Here is a 23,500-nt window from a genome sequence, read left to right as displayed (position 1 = left end):
AGCCTGGTTCTGTCCCTGCCTCCTGGAGTTCCCTGCCCTTGAGGTTTTGGGTGAGAGTGACGGCAGCAGTGCCAAGAGACAGCTTCGGCCCCCTCTGAGCACCACTCTTTGATGCAGACCGAGTGTTTTCTCAATCCCGTGTGAGGTGGTTTCACAACTTCAGCCGCCTCTTCCAACCTGGCTCTCACCTTGGGGCTGGAGCTGCAGGGAGAGGATCCATCCTGGGAGGTGCTGGGCCCGAGGAGCCAAGAGAGCACAGGGGCTCTCAGCAGAGCTGAGGGGCATGTCAAGGAAGGGGACGGTGGGAGGGTGCCAGCTGAGGGCGATGCATGGGGCCTGGGCTCTGGGACCCTGATCCAGTGGATGTGAGTGCGGTGGCGAGCCTGCCATGCAGAGATGAGACTGCGCAGTGGGGCTGGGCTTCCTCCTAGAGTCAGGGGAAAGGCAAAGAGGCTTCACCTCTTCTCTCTCATCACAGTAATGACAGGTCCTGGAGCTGAGGAAGCCCATGAGGTGAGGCTGCATCCAGGAGAGCATGTCTAGGCCAAGGGGCAGGCAGCTTCTTCTCCTGGCCGCACACTCACCTGGTGTGACCCCACTATCTGTGGGGCTTTATTTTTTTTAAACACTGTCTCTGTCGCCCGGGTTGGAGTGCAGTGTAGATCCTGGCTCACTGGAATCTCCACCTCCTGGGTTTAAGTGATTCTCCTGCCTCGGTCTCCCGAGTATTGAGTAGCTCGGATCATAGGTGTGTACCACCACGGCCAGCTAATTTTTGTATTTTTAATAGAGAGGGGGTTTCACCATGTTGGCCAGGCTGGTCTCAAACTCCTGGCCTCAAGTGATCCACCTGCCTCAGCCTCCCAAAGTGATGGGATTACAGGTAAGCACACCCCACCTTATATGTCTCTTTAGAGGTGGCTCAGATCAAGTGATGTTGTGCAGGCTTTGGATTTTAGACCGACTCACAGAAACTTTTTGCCCATTTTAAATTGCAGTTACCAGATGTTCTGAGCTCATTAACTACTGTACACTTACAGTTTACATTTTAGGATACGACTTTCTATTGACATCTAATTTGTATTTTGCAGCACCTTGGACTAATTTTTGAATTTGGGATTAGCTGTGACACCCACCCCCCACCTCCGATTAAGTGTATACTCAGAGCCATCGCAACTTAAGACACAAGGGAGAGGGTGTGGGAAGAAACTCCCAGTCCCAGACCTCAGGGTATGACACTCAAGCTGACCAGTGACAGACTGCTGGGCAGTGAAAGAGCCAGGCAGACTCAGCTGAAATCTGGTCAAAGACTCTCAGGCTCCAGGGAAATTTACCTATCCAATATGCAAACAGATGAACCAGCTCAGGGTTCCTGAGCTTTCCAACCCTCCTGGCTCCCAACACTAGGGGAAGAAAGTCTATTTTTGGCAAATACTTCTGGGGCTGAATCAATGCATTCTGAATAAGACAAAAATACTAAGAGTCTATTTTAAAAAGGGCTTCCATTCTGATCACCCCAACACCATGACTGTACAAACCAGTTTTATTAGGGAACTGCCCCAGGTGCATCTCTGTTCATGCTCTCATCACACCTGTTTCTCAAATCAGCCCAGGCTCGGAGAGAAGTTACCAGCTAAGCAAAGAGGAAAACTGTTCTGCAAAATAGCAACTGTCAGCTTAAGGCATTACTAACATTGCAGAAGGAAGCAAGATTACTAGGGACGTCTGGATAGCCCAGGACAGTGACTTCTGGGAACAGGAAGCTCCCTAGGGCCAGATCGTACTGCCATCCAACTTGGGAGATGACACTATCGTGCTGGGATGGTGGGTAACTCTTTCAAACCCATCCATGTCACAGAACACTGTCTATTCCTTGAGCTTTTGGATTTAGAAATTAGTTATATAAAAAGTACTCTTGGCCCAGAAACCCCAAAATGTGTGTGGGTCTTGGGGCACTCCCTCAATCCTCCCTGGCTGGAGCAGGAGAGGATGGAGATACATGGAAGGTTGGTCAGGCTCTGTTTTAGAAATGAAGTCAAGACTAGGAATCGGGAGCGAGGGGGCAGAGACCCCTGCTGCAATCACATGCTGAATCATTGTCCTCCTGAGAGCAGGCTCCTACGGTTCCTTCAGTCCACGGAAGTGCTCAGAGCAGGGCAGGCCAGTGCGGCCATGGAGCTGCCGCCCCCTCATTGCATGCCGAACCACTGCTCCTGGTCAGCCCACTGGGCCGCCTCACTGTCGCTGCCCTCCAGGTCCCCTTCTTCCCCACTCCCTTCCATGTCGTCCACATCCTCCTCCTGAGTGGCATCCGTGGGACTCTCCTCCTTCTCCATCTTCTGCATCCCCTCTAGAGACTTCTGGTCATTGGGGTCCAAACTAGGGGACAACAAAACAAAGGAGACGCCTGAATCTCTGCCTTGCTCTTGCTGGCTGATTCGTCATCTCCCTGGCCCGGCAGTGAAATGACCACACAGTCCCAGAGAATGTGCTAAAGCCTCGGCTCGCAACTCAGGCTTCCAAGGCTGGGCTGAGGGAGTCCACCACCAGAAGTGTAAAAAGGAGTCTTTTCCTAATTTTTAGAATTTTCAATTTGAGTTTTTCTCCACAAATTTCTTAAATTTTTTCATACCTATTACCCCTAGCATGCTGCTAGAGGTGGCTACCAGATAACACAAATGAAAAAGTGGCAAACAAACATTAACAGGCAAATTCAAATGTAATTCCCAGAAAGTTGGGTTTTTAAGCTACAGGGTTACAAAAAATAGGAATTTCTCTGAGTATAGGTGTCCCATGTTCTTATGATGTAATTAAACATATCAGCATTTCAAGAGCCAACCAAAAACATCACGCTGTACCATGGAACAGACTTGTAAACACCTAGGTTAGACCCCAGGACCCAAGGCTACCTCTACCCAAGCATTTGCATTTAGCAGCTGAGTGTCAGTACATATGCTACCCCCACCCCAAAGTTCAGAGCCTCTAGAACATTCATTTATTTGCCTCCTAAGCAATCTTTCCTCTTGCCTTGGTGACCATCACCCAAGCCAGCACGTGTCCCACCCCTAGCAAACTCCACCTCTAATGGAAGTCTGGTATTTTATTTTCTCACTTGCTTCTGGGATTCTAAAAAGCAACTAAAACCCACGTTGGCACCCTGTTTCTACCGATACAAATGCGGACCGATCTGTAACATCTCCTCATCTCCTGGTTGAAGCCTTCCACATCCTGTACTCTGAAGCTCTCACCCAAACCCAGGGGTCTTGCCCTCTGGACTCCCACCTTCCCTTCTACAGACTGCTATGAAAGCCCTTAGCACGTGGTATGGTCAGTCTGCATGTCTGAGACTGACAGCTCCCGAAACATAGCATCTCCAGTCGTCGCTGAGATGCTAGGCACACAAGTGGTGCTCAACTGTGTGCTGAACAACTGAATGTGATCAGACTCTATATTAAAGACAGCCCTTCACCATAACCTTACAGACACACAGACAACCCTCAAAGAAACCACTTCTGTATTAAACAGTAAGAATACCACTATTTATTTAGTATTTACTATGTACCAGGCACAGGGCTAAGAGCTTTACATGAAATAATCATTTAACCCTCATTTGATCATTTAATATCTAATAAGGTAGCTAGATATAGACAAGGAAATGTGTTAGTAACTTGCCCAAGATCACAGGTGGTGAAGGTAGTATTCAAAACTTCAGATCTCAAGTTTTTAATGACTACAGTAGATAGAAACATGGGAAAGTACTTACAATACTTTGATTTGAAAAAGAATATAAAATATATACTAGGTACAACCCTATAAAAATATGTGTGGGCAAGGACAGAAGATGAGCTATACAAATGAACACAGATGTTATAGTGGTGTGGGATGGTTATGAGTGAAACAGTTCTCTAATGTTGTTAATATATTTTAAGAAAAAATTTTTAGAAGTCATGAATCCACAAATAACTTCTCTACCATTACTATTATTATTTTGCTTTCAACCATGGACACAAAGTGTGCGTGTGTGTTTCCATAACTCCCTAACTCCTGTGACCCAGCTCACTGCCTCCTCTACCCTCCTCAGTGGCCTTCCCCCAAGGGAGGCTAGTGCCTACCTTAGTGCTATACTATACTGGTCCATTGCCTCCTGATACTCATTGACAGCTACAAGGAAATCTCCTAGGATCCGATGCAGGACACAGTCACTCTGATTAGCCAGTGCGTTCCTCAGCAAAGCAATTCCATCTTCATATTTCTGTTCTCTGCCTGGTGGAATAAAAAAGACCCTCACTGTCCTACTTGAACATTTTGAAAATATATTCCCATCTAAGTCACATACAAAAAAACCACAACTAGGCCGGGCGCGGTGGCTCAAGCCTGTAATCCCAGCACTTTGGGAGGCCGAGACGGGCAGATCACGAGGTCAGGAGATCGAGACCATCCTGGCTAACACGGTGAAACCCCGTCTCTACTAAAAACTACAAAACACTAGCCGGGCGACGTGGCGGCGCCTGTAGTCCCAGCTACCCGGGAGGCTGAGACAGGAGAATGGCGTGAACCCGGAAGGCGGAGCTTGCAGTGAGCTGAGATCCGGCCACAGCACTCCAGCCTGGGTGACAGAGCGAGACTCCGTCTCAAAAAAAAAAAAAAAAAAAAAAACACACAACTACCATTCTGACAATCTCTTTGCAGACATCCTCAAGATAACACTGGTGCAACACAAAGCGAGGGCAAGCACACCTGATGTCCTATTCAGTTAAGAAATCTGCAGTTTGGCCAGGCGCGGTGGCTCAAGCCTGTAATCCCAGCACTTTGGGAGGCCGAGGCGGGCGGATCACGAGGTCAGGAGATCGAGACCATCCTGGCTAACACGGTGAAACCCCGTCTCTACTAAAAAAATACAAAAAACTAGCCGGGCGAGGTGGCGGGCGCCTGTAGTCCCAGCTACTCCGGAGGCTGAGGCAGGAGAATGGCCTAAACTCGGGAGGCGGAGCTTGCAGTGAGCTGAGATCTGGCCACTGCACTCCAGCCTGGGTGACAGAGCGAGACTCCTTCTCAAAAAAAAAAAAAAAAAAAAAAAAAGTGAGCCAAACAGATTCCAACCAATTATAGGTGGTTGGAGCCAAGCCAAGCAGGTCTAAGCCAGCTACATTTGGTTGGACTAAATATAAACCAATCCAAGCAGGCTCAGACCTGCTGCAAAAGACACACACCTGTCTGGTCATCTGTAACTAGCTGGGACAACGGTGTCCAATGAGGTCAGGTTTTTTTTTTTTTTTTTTTTTTTTGAGGCGGAGTCTCGCTCTGTCGCCCAGACTAGAGTGCAGTGGCCAGATCTCAGCTCACTGCAAGCTCCGCCTCCCGGGTTTACGCCATTCTCCTGCCTCAGCCTCCCGAGTAGCTGGGACTACAGGCGCCCGCCACCTCGCCCGGCTAGTTTTTGTATTTTTAGTAGAGACGGGGTTTCACCGTGTTAGCCAGGATGGTCTCGATCTCCTGACCTCGTGATCCGCCCGTCTCGGCCTCCCAAAGTGCTGGGATTACAGGCTTGAGCCACCGCGCCCGGCCGAGGTCAGGTTTTATAAAAATCAATGATGAATAGGGCAGAAAATAAGACACACTTACTAAGCAGTTCTGCTTTTTTCACCACAGCCTTAATGTAATCTGGCCTTTGGGTCAGGGCTTTATCTAATAACGTTTTGGCTTTCTCCTGTGTCACTGGGTCTTCAAGACAAACGGTGGCTAAAAGGGTAAGGGTCTGTGCATTTGCTCCCAGAGTTTTGTAAACGTTGTTAGCCATTACCATTGCTTCTCGAATACTGTTGGAGGCTAAGTAACACTCGATAAGACCTGAAAAAAGTAAAACACATGAAGACATTCAATGCCATTACCACTCCAACCCATGCTTCCACTCTGACAGCTATCCAAATTGCTAACCTTCAAAGTTTCAGACGAAGGGCAGGCCGGGGGAAACTGATGGTGAGATTAGACAGGCAAGTGTGTTGATGGAATAGCTAAGAAGTGCTCTTCCCCAGAGCACTTGATGGATGTGGAAAAAGACTGCCTTCAAAGGCACCTTCAGTTTAGGGAAGGAAACAGCACATGTAAGGAACTCACAGCATGTGAGCACCCCATCTGACCGCTGGAAGAATAAATGCAACACTAATGATTAGTCTGTCATATGGCCAAGAGATCAAAGTAGTGAGAGATGATGTTCCCAAGAAAACCCAAGGTTTTGCTGCCTCTTAACAAGCTGTTATTCTCCAGCTGCATTCAGTCACCTGTAGGGCTAGGTTTAAGATGGAAGGCTCCTAGGGTCTTTTCTTTTTTTGAGACGGAGTTTCACTCTTGTTGCCCAGGCTGGAGTGCAATGGCATCATCTCCACTCACTGCAACCTCCGCCTCCCGGGTTCAAGTGATTCTCCTCCCTCAGCCTCCTGAGTAGCTGGGATTACAGGCATGCGCCACCACGCCCGGCTAGTTTTGTATTTTTAGTAGAGACGGGGTTTCTCCATGTTGGTCAGGCTGGTCTCGAACTCCTGACCTCAGGTGATCCGCCTAGCTTGGCCTCCCAAAGTGCTGGGATTACAGGTGTGAGCCACCGTGCCTGGCCTGGCTCCTAGAGTCTTTAAGTGAATTTCCAGTTTGACAAATAAAGGACTTATTGTCAAGCAACCTAGGGAGAAAGACTCTTTTATTTGAATCATAACAGCTGTCTCAAAAGGCACTTGCTGAGGGCTTCCCTAACTAGATGAAGAATACTTTATCAGGTGCACCAAACAGACTGGAACTGGCAGCCCTTGCCTCTTTCCACACCCACAGCGAGATGTCCTATGAGGAGGCCACCTTCCTCCTCATAGGACAGAGTTGGTCAACGCTCAACTCTTCATGCCAAGAAGTTGAGGAGAACAGAGGAATAACTTCTTGGCACAAAGCGCTCATCAAAACAAAAAAACAGCTTAAACCCCAAACCCACACAATCCTTGGCAGATTTTCTCTGCATACTCCTCCACCCTAGCAGCATTTATAACATTCATGCACACCCTTCCACACACTATGGTTACTTAACCAGAAATTATCTAACTCTTTTTTTTTTCTTTTTTTTTTAGAAACAGAGTCTTGCTCTGTCATCCAGGCTGGAGTGCAGTGGTGACATCTCAGCTCACTGCAACCCATGTCTCCTGGGTTCAAGCGATTCTCCTGCCTCAGCCTCCCAAGTAGCTGGGACTACAGGTGTGCGCCACCATGCATAGCTAAATTTTCTTCTATTTTTAGTAGAGATGGTATTTTACCATGTTGGCCAGGCTGGTCTTGAACCCCTGACCTCAGCTGATCCACTGGCCTCGGCCTCCCAAAGTGCTGGGATTACAGGCGTGAGCCACCACACCTGGCCAATTACCTAACTCTTAATCCATGCTGGATTCCACATACAGTTTTTGCAATTACTTACTGAATAGTTTTAATTCCCTGCTAAAGCCCTACTGGAACTTAAGAAGAAAACAGAAGGCACTTGCCTAACCTAAACCTCTACCAGCAAAAGAAGAAAGCTCCAACTGGAAACTGTGAGAAACCTCAAAGGGTGTAGTCAGAGTTGCCCTGACCCAAATCTCCAAATGGCAGCTTAAGAAGCCTCACTGGCCAACTGGGAAACATCTGCTGTCCAAACATTATAGGACAGGCTATTCAACTGCATCCCTGATCTCTGGTGAAATAAGCATGCAGTATAATGGAATTAACATGATAACAGCAGCTGGGAAGATAGGGAAGTTACAGTTTCAGGATCAAGAAGTTAATCTGAAATCAATGGCTAGTTTGCTGGAGCTTCTTTAAGAACAAAGACAATCCTCTTTCGCCCCAACAAATCCAGAGGCACAGCTCTCTGGCTATATAAGCAGATCTGTTCTCTTTCCCAACATCCAAATTTTATTTCTCAAATTTGAACTCATCTTCCTGTTAAGAGCAAATCACTCCTAGACTCCTGGGTATATTTTTAAGTGCTTATAAAAATATGTTTTGGAGGAACTGCATCTTGAAAGATCTATTTTAATGTCTGTGACTGAGTCACCAAACATTGCTGAAGCTGGCACAGGTCCTTTGAACTCCTAGGGTCAGTTCACATGAACTTAAAATATTACATAACAAAACAAAGTTGGACCCCGATTGTGCCCACTCTGGAGGTCACAATGAACAGACCCATTCCCACAGCCAACACTATCATATGGATGTGGAGTTATCCCATGAATACTAACTCTGGCCCAAGGTAAGATGGCCACGAAAAAGAACAGGCCTAACAGGCCATGTACAGTGGCTCACGCCTGTAATCCCAGCACCTTAGGAGGCCAAGGTGGGCAGATCACTTGAGCCCAGGAGTCTGGGACCAGCCTGGCTAACATGGCACAACCCCGTCTCTACTAAAAACACAAAAATTAGCTGGGTGTGGTGGTGCACGCCTGTAATCCCAGCTACTCAGGAGGCTGAGGCAGGAGAATCACTTAAACCCAGGAAGCAGACGTTGCAGTGAGCTGAGATTGCACGGCTGCACTCCAGCCTGGGCGACAAAGTGAGATTCTATCTCAAATAAAAATAAAAAGAAATAGGCCAGTTGTGGTGGCTCATGCCTGTAATTCCAGCACTTTGGGAGGCCGAGGCAGGGAGATCACGAGGTCAGGAGTTCGAGACCAGCCTGGCCAACATGGTGAAACCCCATCTCACTAAAAAACACAAAAATTAGCTGGGTGTGGTGGTGGGCGCCTGTAATCCCAGCTACTTGAGAGGCTGAGGCAGGAGAATCGTTTGAACCTGGAAGGTGGAGGCTGCAGTGAGCCAAGATCATGCCATTGCACTCCAGCCTGGGCGACAAGGTGAGACTCTGTCTCAAAAAAAAAACAGGGCCTGGGCACAGTGGCTCACGCCTGTAATCCCAGCACTTTGGGAGGCCGAGGCAGGCGGATCACGAGGTCAGGAGATTGAGACCAGCCTGGCTACCACAGTGAAACCCTGTCTCTACCAAAACTACAAAAAATTAGCCAGGTGTGGTGGCTGGGCGTCTGTGGTCCCACATGCTCAGGAGGCTGAGGCAGGAGAATGGCATTAACCCGGGAGGTGGAGCTTGCAGTGAGCCGAGATTGTGCCACTGCACTCCAGCCTAGGCAACAAAGTGAGACTCTGTCTTGGAAAAAAAAAAAAAAAAAAAAGGAATAAAAAAAAAAAAAAAAAAGGCAAACTAAGTGATCTCGCATGGTGCCTGACACAGAGAGATTCATATTAATGAGTATGCCACATTGGATGGGGGCGAGGGGTGGGAGGACAAAAAAAAAAAAAAAAACCCCATCCCAACTCTCCCCTCACCAAAAACCAGAAAAAAAAGAATCAGAAAAAATGGATTCTGAAAGTACAGGGTGACAAATCCAGTGAAAGCCCTAAATAAATGTAAAACGCCTAGTGCATTGGTTCCCAAACTTGTCTGCACATTGATAATACCTGGGGACCTCCAGATATGTCAATGTCTATCCCCAACTCCATATATTTCCATCTACACTGGAGAGACGCAACATCAGGATTTGAAAAGCTTCCCCAGATGATTTTTTTTTTTTTTCTGGGAGGGGGTCTCACTCTGTTGCCAGGCTGCAGTGCAGTGGTGTGATCTCAGTTCACTGCAACCTCTGCCTCCCAGGTTCAAGCAATTCTCGTGCCTCAGCCTCCCAAGTAGCTGGGACTACAGGCGTGTGCCACCATGCCTAGCTAATTTTTGTATTTTTAGTAGATACGGGGTTTCAACACGTTGGCCAGGATGGTCTCAATCTCTTGACCTCGTGATCTGCCCGTCTCAGCCTCCCAAAGTGCTGAGATTACAGGCATGAACCATCACATCCGGCCAGCTTCCCCAGATTTATTCTAACAGAGTTTGGGAAGTGCTGGCCTAATGAAACCTTCCATCTGAGGACTGTTGCCATACCCACAGATTCACACCATTCACCTATGTTTTCTATCTTACCTTCATAACAATCTAAGCGACAAGGTGCGAGCCGTATGGCCTCCCGAAAGTGGATTATTGCTTCTTGGACTCTGCCCATGTTCCTAAGTGCTGCTCCCTTAAGTAGCAAAGCTTGAACACTATTACTGTTCAGCTGAATGGCCTTGGCTCCTAAATAGAGGGCCCGTGAGTAGCGTTTGCTATAGAAGCTGTGACAGCTGGAGACAACAAAAAAACAACAAAAAAACCCCAGAAGTTATTTAAGAGAAGACTACAAAGAAACTTCATCCAAAAATCATATTGAAGGCCCTGAACATAATCTTTATTCCAAACCACACTTACAGTTTTAACCTATAATATTAGTAGAAAAGCAAAACAAACAAAAAAATCCACTAAATATTTATTTTTAAGGGGAAATCTTGATACGGAAGGGACAAATTATGAAAAAGAACCTATGATCTAGATATTAGTTATTAGCAGAGAGGCATTAGGAGAATTTATAAAGCCAGGTTAATAACAAAGGAGCATCTTCTGGCCCCATCACTGATGAATCAGTACTAAGCACAACGCATTCACCAACTCAGTTAATGCTTAACCCTAGAAGGAGAGGTTATTAGCCCATTTTCCAAATGAGAATACAGACCTAGATAGGTAAATAATGCATCCCGAGTCATAAACCATGATTTGAATCCAGGACTGATTATCCTTTTAAAAATATATACATATACATGTGTGTGTGTGTGTGTATGGGGCGGGGGGAGAGAGAGTGTCTTGCTACACTGCCCAGGCTGGTCTCAAACTCCTGGCCTCAAGTAATTACCTCTTTTCATTTTTTTTTTTATTTTTTTTATTTTTGAGACAAAAACTCACTCTGCCACCCATCTGGAATACAGTGGCATGATCTTGGTTCACTGCAACCTCTGCCCCCTGGGTTCAAGTGATTCTCCTGTCTCAGCCTCTCAAGTAGGTGGGATTACAGGTGTGCGCCACCATGCCCGACTAATTTTTTTTTTTTTTTTAGATGGAGTCTCGCTCTGTCACTTAGGCTGGAGTGAAATGGTGTGATCCTGGCTCACTGCAACCTCAACCTCCCAGATTCAAGCAATTCTCCTGCCTCAGCCTCCCAAGTAGCTGGGATTACAGATGCCTACCACCGTGCCTGGCTAATTTTTGTATTTTTAGTAGAGATGGGGTTTCATCATGTTGGTCAGGCTAGTTTCAAATTCCTGACCTCAAGTGATCCACCCACGTTGGACTCCCAAAATGCTGGGATTACAGGCGTGAGCCACCGCACACAACTTTTGTATTTTTAGTAGAGACAGGGGTTTTGCCATGATGGCCAGGCTGGTCTCGAACTCCTGGCCTCAAGCAATCCACCTGTCTCAGTCTCCCAAAGTGTTGAGATTACAGGCATGAGCCATCATGCCTAGCCAGGCGATTACCTCTTAAACCTGAGCTTTCAATTTATATTCTCTTCAGGAGCAACCACAATCTCTTAATCTACTGACAACTGGGGAGAAAGAAGGCATAATCATACCCAGAAACCACCCACGGTTCTGCATGCTGATCAGAGATATTGAAAAGGCGGCATCCAAGGTTCTCAACATCCTCCAGCCGCCCTTCTCGTGCCAATAGGTAGCCATATACATCCATTCCTAGAAAAGGACACAGAAGAGGTGTTTTAAGCAGAGAAGCAGGGGTCCCACATACAGGAGTAGCACCCAACATCAGACCCCATGCTGAGGCCCCAGTTCCTGCAGGGGCTAAGCCCTTTCCACCATCACAGGCTCCTCCCACTACTATTTCCAGTTTCCTACAAAGTGACTATTAAAATGCAAAACCCAGGCCAGGTGCAGTGGCTCACACCTGTAATCCCAGCACTTTAGGAGGTCAAGGCAGGTGGATCATGAGGTCAGGAGATCAAGACCATCCTGGCTAACACAGTGAAACCCTGTCTCTACTAAAAATACAAAAAATTAGCCAGGCATAGTGGCACGTGCCTGTAATCCCAGCTACTTGGGAGGCTGAGGCAGGAGGATCACTTGAACCAGGAAGGCGTAGGTTGCAGTGAGCCGAGATCACGCCACTGCACTGTCTGGGCGACAGACTGAGACTCCGTCTCAAAAAAAAAAAAAAAAAAAAAAAAAAAAAAAAAAAAGAAAAAGAAAAAAAAGAAAATGCAAACTCCAGCTGGGCATGGTGACTCACACCTGTAATCCTGGCACTCTGGGTGGCGGAGGCAGGAGTATCACCTGGGCCCAGAAGTTCAAGACCAGCCTGGGCAATACAGTAAGACCCTGTCTCTACAGAAATTTTAAAATATTAGCCAAGTGGTTGGGTGTGGTGGCTCATGCCTGTAAACCCAGCACTTTGGGAGGCCGAGGCAGGCAGATCATGAGGTCAGGAGTTCAAGAACAGGCTAACAGGTGAAACCCCATCTCTACTAAAAATACAAAAATTAGCTGGGCATGGTGGCGTGTGCCTGTAATCCCAGCTACTCAGGAGGCTGAGGCAGGAGAATCGCTTGAACCAGAGAGGCGGAGGTTGCAGCGAGCCGAATCACACCATTGCACTCCAGCCTTGGCTACATAGCGAGACTCTATCTCAAAAAAAAAGAAGGGCCAGGCGTGGTGGCTCATGCCTGAAATTCCAGCATTTTGGGAGGCCAAGGCGGGTGGATCACGAGATCAGGAGTTCAAGACCAGCCTGGCCAAGATGGTGAAACCCCGTCTCTACTAAAACTACAAAAAATTAGTTGGGCACAGTGGCAGGCGCCTGTAATCCCAGCTACTCGAGAGACTGAGGCAGGAGAACTGCTTGAATTCAGAGGGCGGAGGCTGCAGTGAGCCGAGATTGCACCACTGTACTCCAGCCTGGGCGGCAGAGTAAGACTATGCCTAAAAAAATAAATAAATAAAAGAAAAAGAAAAAAACATTAGCCAAGCACAGTGACACATGCCTTTGGTCCCAGCTACTCAGGAGGCTAAGGCAGGAGGACTGCTTGTGCCCAGGAGGTCAAGGCTGCAGTGAGCTATGTTTGAGCCACTCCAGCCTGAGTGACAGAGTGAGACCCTGTCTCTAACAACAAAAACAAAACCAAAAACCAAAGGAGGCCGGGCACGGTCATTCACGCCTATAATCCCAGCACTTTGGGAGGCAGGAGTTCAAGACAAGCCTGGCCAAGGTGGTGAAACCCCGTCTCTACTAAAAATACAAAAACTTGCTGGGCATGGTGGCACACACCTGTAATCCCAGCTACTCAAGAGGCTGAGGCAGAGAACTGCTTAAACCCGGGAGGTAGAGGTTGCAGTGAGCCGAGATCGCGTCACTGCACTCCAGACTGGGCGATAGAGTGGGACTCCGTCTCGCAAAAAAAAAAAAGACAAAAACAAACAAACAAACAAAAAACCCAAAGGAGCAGAACAACCTACCTCACAAATTGAAACCCTGCAATTTTCAGGAAGTGTTTGTCCCTCTATCCTGTGGCGTGATATACAGCTACCCTAACCCAACCCAATCAGAAAAGGCCCAAAAAAAGGCATCAAGTAACGTCTCTCTTTCAAGAGTTCTAGACCATCAGAAACATGCTGCTGAAAAGCCAGTCAGTCTTAGAAAAAGTTGGCCTATTCCAAAAAAACTCGTAGTTCTATCCAGAATGTAGTTCATTAAAGATCACCACCTCGGCCAGGCACGGTGGCTCAAGCCTGTAATCCCAGCACTTTGGGAGGCCGAGACGGGCGGATCACGAGGTCAGGAGATCGAGACCATCCTGGCTAACACGGTGAAACCCCGTCTCTACTAAAAAATACAAAAAAAACTAGCCGGGCGAGGTGGCGGGCGCCTGTAGTCCCAGCTACTCCGGAGGCCGAGGCAGGAGAATGGCATAAACCCGGGAGGCGGAGCTTGCAGTGAGCTGAGATCCGGCCACTGCACTCCAGCCTGGGCGGCAGAGCGAGACTCCGTCTCAAAAAAAAAAAAAAAAAAAAAAAAAAAAAAGATCACCGCCTCAGGCTGGGCACAGTGGCTCAGGCCTGTAATCCCAACACTTAGGGAGACTGAGGCGGGTGGATTATCTAAGGTCAGGAGCTGCAGACCATCCTGGCTAACATGGTGAAACCCCTGTCTCCTCTAAAAAAATACAAAAATTAGTTGGGTGTGGTGGCGGGCACCTATAATCCCAGCTACCCGGGAGGCTGAGGTGGGAGAGTCACTTTAACCAGGAGGCGGAGGTTGCAGTAAGCCGAGATTGTGCCACTGCACTCCTGCCTGGGCGACAAGAGTGAAACTCCGTCTCAAACAAACAAGCAAACAAAAAATCACTGCCTCTCCCCAGCCCCCGTTTATTCTCACCCACATTCTATAAAAAGGGATCTATGCTCACTGTTACCTATCTCTTGCCACCATTCTCTTCCATCCCTTGTTATCCCCCTTCAGATTCCCATGAAAATTCCTCTCAAGCCAAGATTACTGCAATGCTCCTGCGCCTGGGTCTGAGATTCCAAGCTGCCACTGCCATTCCAAGCTGCCAGCTGCTGCCAGACTAGTATTTCTTTTTTTTTTTTTTTTTTTTTTTTTTTTTTTTTTTTTTTTTTTTTTTTTTTTTTTTGAGACGGAGTCTCGCTGTGTCGCCCAGGCTGGAGTGCAGTGGCCAGATCTCAGCTCACTGCACGCTCCGCCTCCCGGGTTCACGCCATTCTCCTGCCTCAGCCTCCCAAGTAGCTGGGACTACAGGCGCCCGCCAACTCACCCGGCTAGTTTTTTGTATTTTTTAGTAGAGACGGGGTTTCGCCGTGTTAGCTAGGTTGGTCTCGATCTCCTGACCTCGCGATCCACCCGTCTCGGCCTCCCAAAGTGCTGGGATTACAGGCTTGAGCCACCGCGCCCGGCTAGACTAGTATTTCTAAAACACCATTTTCATCATGGGTGCAGGCAGCTTGCAGAAGAGGAATAAGCACTGCAGGCAAGAGGGAGATCTTGTGCAAACAAATCCATCTTTCTAGATCTGTTTCCTCATCTAAATGCTTGGGATGGCCCCTTCCCAGCTCCGCCATTCCCCTGGGTTAAGAGCTCACAAGACTGTTTATTGTCACAAGGCCCTGTTTTTCTGATGGCCTTTTTTGGGCCTTTACAAATAGCATATTTATCTGACCTTATTTCCCACTATTCCTGAGTACTCACTGCCAGTGTTCCAACTGCCATCTCTTGGAGGTCCCTGTGAAGATTACCTGTCACCTGCAATCTTTTTTAAGATCAGTGATTTTTCTGTTGTTCACGCCTAATTACTGTCTTTAATCACCTTATCCCTTTCTTATTCCTTTTTAATTATACTAAGGATACGGTAAAACAAAATTCCCTAAAAGGGTATTATGGATTTAGGGATGCCATCCAAATTCTCAGTCAGGCACATCATAAATTTGTAAGTCATAAGGAGGAGCTATGACCCCCTCAAAAGAAAAAAAGCCAAATAATGATCTATGGGGAGAAGACACTTGAATTCAAGCAAAAACAACTGCTTAAATGGAATTACCTAAGCGTTAGAAACATGTGTCATGACCTAAAAAAACTAAAAGACTATTATAAGTTTTATACGCTATTTCTATGAAACTTGGTATCGAGCATTCATGTTGCATATTCTCCCTATTATCTCTGATCCCCCCCCACAACAGCCACTGTCTTCCTGCCCCAAGAATTACTTACCTTTTATCAGATAAGGATCCAACATCTGTGCCTGTTCAAACTTGAGGACAGAGTTTTTATTGTCTCCGGCTCTGAAGTACAGATCTGCTAAGCTTCCCAGTAGGTCCACGTTATCTCGTAATAAGGATTTTTTCTCTAGTGAACTTGAAGATATTTATTAAACACTGAACCTTTAAATCTATTATAAATCCTCTTAGTTGTTGAATCTGGATGATTGGTCATACAAATACTATTTTCTTTTGCATAAATATAAAAGTCTTCATAATAAAAAACTTTAAGCTTATGACTTTAAAAAAAGTTATATAGGGCCGGGCGCGGTGGCTCAAGCCTGTAATCCCAGCACTTTGGGAGGCCGAGGCGGGCGGATCACAAGGTCAGGAGATCGAGACCATCCTGGCTAACACGGTGAAACCCCGTCTCTACTAAAAAGTACAAAAAACTAGCCGGGCGTGGTGGCGGGTGCCTGTAGTCCCAGCTACTCGGGAGGCTGAGGCAGGAGAATGGCGTGAACCCGGGAGGCGGAGCTTGCAGTGAGCTGAGATCCGGCCACTGCACTCCAGCTTGGGCGACAGAGCGAGACTCCGTCTCAAAAAAAAAAAAAAAAAAAAAGTTATATAGGACAGGATAGCAAAAACACAGAATAAAGCAGAAATCTCTCAGTACAAACAAATAACTGTGGTGGCAGTTCTTCAGAACACAACATATGCTACATGGTGTTAAAAGTAATGTCATTCACAAGTGACACCTATTTATTACTCAAGTAAACGACTTTGCATATCACAAGCCCAAGCCTCTTCTTGTCCTTGAACTTTATCTGAATATAAAGAAAATCCCTAGTCCCAAGAAGGCAAGCCAGGTTAGATGTTGCAATAAACTAAGCTTCTGGTGAGTGCAAAATGATTTTCTTCCAGGTTGAAGAATGATACACCAAGGTCAGACATAGTGGCTCATGTCTATAATCCCAGTACTTAGGAAGCCCAGGTAGGAGAATCACTTGAGCCCAGGAATTCAAGACCAGCTTGGGCAACATGGTGAAATCCCATCTCTACAAAAAAAATACGAAAATTAGCTGGGTGTGGTAGCGTGCATCTGTAGTCCCAGATACTCAGGAGGTTGAGCAGGAGGATGGTTTGAGCCCAGGAGATTGACAGGTCAAGGCTACACTGAGGCCGGGCACAGTGGCTCAAGCCTGTAATCCCAGCACTTTGGGAGGCCGAGACGGGCGGATCACGAGGTCAGGAGATCGAGACCATCCTGGCTAACACGGTGAAACCCCGTCTCTACTAAAAATACAAAAAAACTAGCCGGGCGAGGTGGCGAACGCCTATAGTCCCAGCTACTCGGGAGACTGAGGCAGGAGAATGGCGTAAACCTGGGAGGCGGAGCTTGCAGTGAACTGAGATCCGGCCACTGCACTCCAGTCCGGGTGACAGAGCGAGACTCCGCCTCAAAAAAAAAAAAAAAAAAAAAAAAGGCTACACTGAGCTGTGACTATGCCACTGCACTCCAGCCTAGGTGAGAGAGAGAGAAACCTTGTCTCAAAAAAAAAAAAAAAAAAAAAAAGACACACCAAGGTAGCCGGCTTTGCTTCGCAAGGCTAACCCTATGCAGGCGCAGAGCTAAACTCAGTCAGATTTATATTTTTACAGGTCCCCAACAGAGATGATTACATGATTATATTTGGGACCATTCAGTATAAAAGACTAATACATCCCAAAGACTGGCTGCAGCACCAAGAGAGAAGCATCTCATTTTTCTTTTTGCTACTTCAGATACACCAGAATTCCAGACAAGCAAAGGCCTCAAAAACACTGAATTAACTTTGTGGCTCTCACCAGATGGTATTGATTGCTCTTGAGTTGTCACCGGTGTGCACAAAGGCATATGCTTTGATCCACACAGATAGCCAGTCCAAGTTAGGCACGGTTTGGATCACATTCATTGTCATGGACGCCACCTCTGCCCCTTTTACAGAAAGGGACAGCAAGCCTAAACCAACAAAAAGCAGAAGAAAGAAAGTAAGGCACGATATCTCTCTTCCACATGCAAGGAACAACGAGCTATGTATTTCCTCGGCTAAAAGGCAACTGCTTCCCTATTCTGAACAATGCATGACAGAAAAAACATATTTTAGTATTTCTTTTCTTTTTGAGACAGAGTCTTGCTCTGTCCCCCTGGGATGGAATGCAGTGGCACGATCTCAGCTCACTGCAACCTCCACTTCCTGGGTTCAAGTGATACTCATGCCCCAGCCTCCCGAGAAGCTGGGACTACAGGCATGTGCCACCATGCCTGGCTAATTTTTGTATTTTTAGTAGAGACGGGGTTGTGCCATGTTGCCCAAGCTGGTCTCGAACTCCTGAGCTCAGGCAATCCACCCACCTCAGCCTCCCAAACTGCTAGGATTACAGGTGTGAGCCACTGTGCCCGGCCAAAAACCATGATTAAGTATTTCTTGACTGAATATGTGACAACAGGAATCCTATTAAATCACTCTCTGGAGGGGAACTTTTAAAAAATAAAGTTATTCTAATGTACAGCCAAGATTGAGAACTACTATCTTTGACAGTAAACATGCCATGAAAACAGGCAGAAAATATCTCTACCTAGAATGGCATCAAGGGCTAATGGGCACTGCCTCAGCACCTCCTTATAGCTGGTGACTGAAGGGCGCTCCTGACCAGCCTTCTTGTACAGGTTTGCCAGCATCATGTTTATCTGTATAAACACAAACAACAGATAGTAAAATAAGTGTATACTGCAAAGAAAATCTCTCACCATGAAGAAGTCCTAATTTTCATGACCAGTTATTTACTTTTTACTGGAAAATCTACCCACAACCCTGTGCAAATAAAGGGAGACTGACCCCATTCTTCAAAACAAAGAAGAAATTACTATCTTTCCTTTCCCTAGCTCCTCCCATCCCTAAGAGGAAAGTCACATTACCTTCTCACAAGGCCCAGTAATATCTGAACAAAAGACGCTGCCCTTTGGAAACTGGAACATTCATTTAAGAAATGGTAGAGAATGCTAGTTAACTTGATTCTTTCTTGATCTTAAAACAGAAGATGAACTATCTCACGTAAGAAAGTGAGAAACTCCTGACATAGCTAGTTAAGAAGGATCAGATCAGTTTTTCCTAAAAAGGAAATGATATAGAAAGACAGATAAAGAAGTGTAATACTTGGCTTTTCTCTGACAATTCGACTTGTGGCTAGACTCTAGCCTAACACTTAAGGCTTTGGCCCGTAGGTACTGTCTAACTCATTAAAGTAATGCTACAAAAATCAGCTACACTATTTAAATCCACTGAGTGCAGACAGCTGCATTTTAGCATAATTTAAATATGTAACTTCATAAAGCTAAATTAAAATAATCCTACCTAACATGGAACTGGGAAAACTCAAGAAAATCTAAAAGTTCTGGCCAGACGTGGTGGGTCATGCCTGTAATCCCAGCACGTTGGAAGGCCGAGGTGGGTGGATCACAAGGTCAGGAGATCGAGATCATCCTGGTTAACATGGTGAAATCCCGTCTCTACTAAAAAACACAAAAAATTAGCTGGGCGTGGTGGCGGGCGCCTGTAGTCGCAGCTATTTGGGAGGCTGAGGCAGGAGAATGATGTGAACCCAGGAAGCAGAGCTTGCAGTGAGCCGAGATCGTGCCATTGCACTCCAGACTGGGAGACAGAGCGAGACTCCATCTCAAAAAAAAAAAAAGAAAATCTGTAAGTTCCAAAGAATGTAGAAGTTATAGGCAAGTGATAAAAGACCTTCCTAACAGTACACAGATAAACACAATATTCCAATTTAAAATTAGATTTTTCTCTTTTTCTTTCGAGACGGAGTTTCACGCTTGTCACCTAGGCTAGAGTGTGATGGCGCCATCTCGGCTCACTGCACCTCTGCCTCCTGGGTTCACATGATTCTCCCGCGTCAGCCTCCTGAGTAGCTGGGATTACAGCCACCCACCACCACGCCCAGCAGACATGGGGTTTCACCATGTTGGCCAGGCTGGTCTCGAACTCCTGACCTCATGTGATCCGCCCACCTCGGTCTCCAAAGTGCTGGGATTACAGGTGTCAGTCACCGTGTCTGGCAAAATTAGTAGATTTTAAACATAACAGTATTTGCTAGATCATTAACCTAAGGAAGCAGTCAATGTGAGGGCACAAAAGAAAAAAGGTCAACCCCCAATCTCTTCGATTATCTGTGGCTTAGTATGCCAGATATTTACTAGAAAGAGTGGCTCTGAAGATAAAGAACATCTGTTGCAATTATAGACCTACATTACATAAAACAATCTAATATAGCATTAATTCACACTAATTCAAACAATGGAATAATGAAACACTAAAAATAAAACTATTTTTTACTTGGCCTCAGATTTTCCTTATTAGGCTATTATTTTGAAAATGCAAAGAAAAATACTTAAAGGAAAACTCCAGGATTGATGTCAATACTTGTAAAGAATAAAAAGTTAAATTTAAGATCCTTTCTTGACTGCTGGTTATATTAACAAACTATGACTGATATACTATGTCTCAACAAATATCAAAATTTCCTTTAAGCTACTTGACTGTCACTTTAAAAGAATGAGTTTTGAGTAATACCTAATGAAAAAGTCAGTTATTGGCCGGGCGTGGTGGCTCACGCCTCTAATCCTACCACTTTGGGAGTCCGAGGCGGGTGCATCACAAGGTCAGGAGTTCGAGACCAGCCCGGCCAATGTGGTGAAACCCTGTCTCTATTAAAATACAAAAAATTAGCCAGGTGCAGCAGCATGTGCCTGTAGTCCCAGCTACTCAGGAGGCTGAGACAGGAGAATCGCTTGAACCCAGGAGGCAGAGGTTGCAGTGAGCTGAGATCATGCCATTGTACTCCAGCCTGGGCAACAGAGCGAGACTCCATCTCAAAAAAAAAAAAAAAAAAAAAAACAGTCAACTATTTTAAAAATAGATCCTCACGTAAGAACATCATAAAGCCACATTCCACCAGTTATAAAAACAAGCAGTCATCATTTTCTAAAAACTGAGTAAGAAATTCTATGTTGGTATGTTTACTCTTTTTTTTTTTTTTTTTTTTTGAGACGGAGTCTCGCTCTGTCGCCCAGGCTGGAGTGCAGTGGCCGGATCTCAGCTCACTGCAAGCTCCGCCTCCCGGGTTTACGCCATTCTCCTGCCTCAGCCTCCCGAGTAGCTGAGACTACAGGCGCCCGCCACCTCGCCCGGCTAGTTTTTTGTATTTTTTAGTAGAGACGGGGTTTCACCGTGTTAGCCAGGATGGTCTCGATCTCCTGACCTCGTGATCCGTCCGTCTCGGCCTCCCAAAGTGCTGGGATTACAGGCTTGAGCCACCGCGCCCGGCCTGTTTACTCTTAAAATGTGAACATTTACCAAGATTTAATAATCTAACACTGAAATTTTCCTTTAAAATGTGAGGGAATGTGTGGCGATGTTTACATTAACAGACACTCATTTAGACATATTTTGACTCACTTCCTTGTCCTTTACACAGACTGAGAAGCCAGTTAACTCCCTAACGGACAAGAAAGAAAAACTGTAAATATTATAGGTTTATGTTTGAGGCACACCTATATAAGAGCACTACAGAATGAAGGATATATACTACTGACAAATGCAGACTTATACAGTTGCTCTAAGAATGATGGCAATGAAAATCAAGCAGTGGATGCTATAAAGCTGAGATGCTTTGCCATTACTATTTTCCAAAAAAAAGTCCTACAAATATCCACAAGTCATTTCGAAGGAGATTATGGCATATTTCTAATAAGGTAAGGAATAGTATCCTTCAAAGTTTATAATTAAAATGGCTTCTTGGCCGGGCATGGTGGCTCACACCTATAATCCCAGCACTTTGTGAGGCCGAGGTGGGCGGATCACCTGAGGTCAGGAGATTGAGATCATCCTGGCCAACATGGTAAAACCCTGTCTCTACTAAAATGCAAAAAAGTAGCCAGGCATGGGGGCGTGCGCCTGTAGTCCTAGCTACTCGAAAGGCTGAGGTAGGGAGGTGGAGGTTGCAGTGAGCCGAGATCGTGCCACTGCACTCCAGCCTGGCGACACAGCAAGACTCCGTCTCAAAAAAAAAAAAAAAGGCTTCTTACAAAAGGAAGATACCTTGAGTATTGCAGCAGGCATTCTTCATCTGTGCAAAAAGATTATTCTTGGAGTAAGAGAAGACTTTCATAGGTTACCAGAACAGGATTTAGTATACAGCATCCAAGCTTATTATGAGAGAGGTTAATTCACAATAAACTTTCAAGTGTTTTTAATAGCAGCCAAAATCATGCTGAAGAAATAGCTTCAAAAACTCAGAAAACAGTAAATAATACCTTAATATGAGGAGGTGCTTAAACATGTTCTCATCAAGTTTGGTTAAAGTTCAGCAAGACTTGGATGAAGCAGCACTAACTAAAAATACACCAGGCCCCTACTGCTTAGATTTCGTATCTTTTTTTTTTTTTTTGAGGCAGAGTCTCGCTCTGTCGCCCAGGCTGGAGTGCAGTGGCCAGATCTCAGCTCACTGCAAGCTCCGCCTCCCGGGTTTACGCCATTCTCCTGCCTCAGGAGGAGGCAGGCTGGGACTACAGGCGCCCGCCACCTCGCCCGGCTAGTTTGTTTTTTTGTAGTTTTTAGTAGAGATGGGGTTTCACCGTGTTAGCCAGGATGGTCTCGATCTCCTGACCTCGTGATCCGCCCGTCTCGGCCTCCCAAAGTGCTGGGATTACAGGCTTGAGCCACCGCGCCCAGCCGATTTCGTATCTTTTAAAGGCAGGAGGATACACACATCGTTTTACCTATAAAATTCCTTATTGTTAAGCACAAGTTGCACAAAACAGTTTTTCAACAAAGTGAGCAAGGCAGGAGACATGATAGTATTCTTAGAATATTAAATACTGATACAGTCTCACATTCATGAACTTATTTAGCATTTATAAAACTAACAGAAAAAATACTATTCTTCTCATTTTATAAATAAAAAAGTAGTAAAGCTCACAAATTGGTAACATGCCCAAGTTCGCACTGCACACAGCTTGTATGCCCTAAACTCAAACCAGACACCAGATACTTTGATTTTAATTAAAGGTGTTTTCTTCACTGTAATATGCTGCCAAATCAAACACAAAGACATATTCTACACATAAATAAGGATAAAAGAATCTTACAGTATTAAGTCTGAAAACAAAGGAATAAAACCACCCCCATTACCAAATGGGTACACCTATGGAAGGCAAAAAATGAAGTTCTAAAAAAGTATGTTTGCCACCTGGAAGTGTTTTGCAAATAAATCATTATTTCCTATAATAAGAAACATCAAAGGCTTCTCTGCCTATGAAGTAGCCATTCTTTATTCCTTTATTTTATTAATAAACTCACTTTCACTTAAAAACAAAAACAAACACGAAGAGGCCAGGTGCAGTGGCTCGTACCTGTAATTTGGGAGGCTAAGGTGGGAGGAAAATTTGAGCCCAGAAGTTTGAGACCAACCTGGGCAACACAGTGGAGACTATCTCTAAAAAAAAAAAAAATTGGCCGGGCGCGGTGGCTCAAGCCTGTAATCCCAGCACTTTGGGAGGCCGAGACGGGCGGATCACGAGGTCAGGAGATCGAGACCATCCTGGCTAACACGGTGAAACCCCGTCTCTACTAAAAATACAAAAACTAGCCGGGCGAGGTGGTGGGCGCCTGTAGTCCCAGCTACTCGGGAGGCTGAGGCAGGAGAATGGCGTAAACCCAGGAGGCGGAGCTTGCAGTGAGCTGAGATCTGGCCACTGCACTCCAGTCCGGGCCACAGAGCGAGACTCCGCCTC

The 23,500-nt window shown here is 46.0% G+C and overlaps 1 protein-coding gene across 2 annotated transcripts in view; it reads right to left on the bottom strand.

Moving 5' to 3' along the window:
• Positions 1-972: 972 nt before the first annotated feature.
• ANAPC7 (anaphase promoting complex subunit 7) overlaps positions 973-23,500 on the bottom strand; it is a 32,411-nt gene continuing 9,883 nt past the window's right edge. Inside the window, exons 4-11 of one of the 2 annotated variants that reach the window (XM_030939412.1) lie at positions 18,274-18,385; positions 17,503-17,656; positions 15,668-15,810; positions 11,508-11,625; positions 9,992-10,188; positions 5,623-5,847; positions 4,113-4,263; positions 973-2,379 (exon numbers count right to left, since the gene is read on the bottom strand). In XM_030939412.1, the coding sequence (XP_030795272.1) occupies positions 2,190-2,379; positions 4,113-4,263; positions 5,623-5,847; positions 9,992-10,188; positions 11,508-11,625; positions 15,668-15,810; positions 17,503-17,656; positions 18,274-18,385 (1,290 nt within the window). In that variant the 3' untranslated portion in view covers positions 973-2,189. The remainder of the gene's footprint in view (positions 2,380-4,112; positions 4,264-5,622; positions 5,848-9,991; positions 10,189-11,507; positions 11,626-15,667; positions 15,811-17,502; positions 17,657-18,273; positions 18,386-23,500) is intronic. The other variant, XM_030939413.1, reaches the window with a different exon arrangement.

This window comes from Rhinopithecus roxellana, chromosome 10 (assembly GCF_007565055.1).
Source record: "Rhinopithecus roxellana isolate Shanxi Qingling chromosome 10, ASM756505v1, whole genome shotgun sequence".
NCBI classification, from domain to species: Eukaryota; Metazoa; Chordata; class Mammalia; order Primates; family Cercopithecidae; genus Rhinopithecus; species Rhinopithecus roxellana.
The sequence above is the reverse complement of the archived record's forward strand: the minus strand, read 5'-3'. Positions and strand labels throughout refer to the sequence as shown.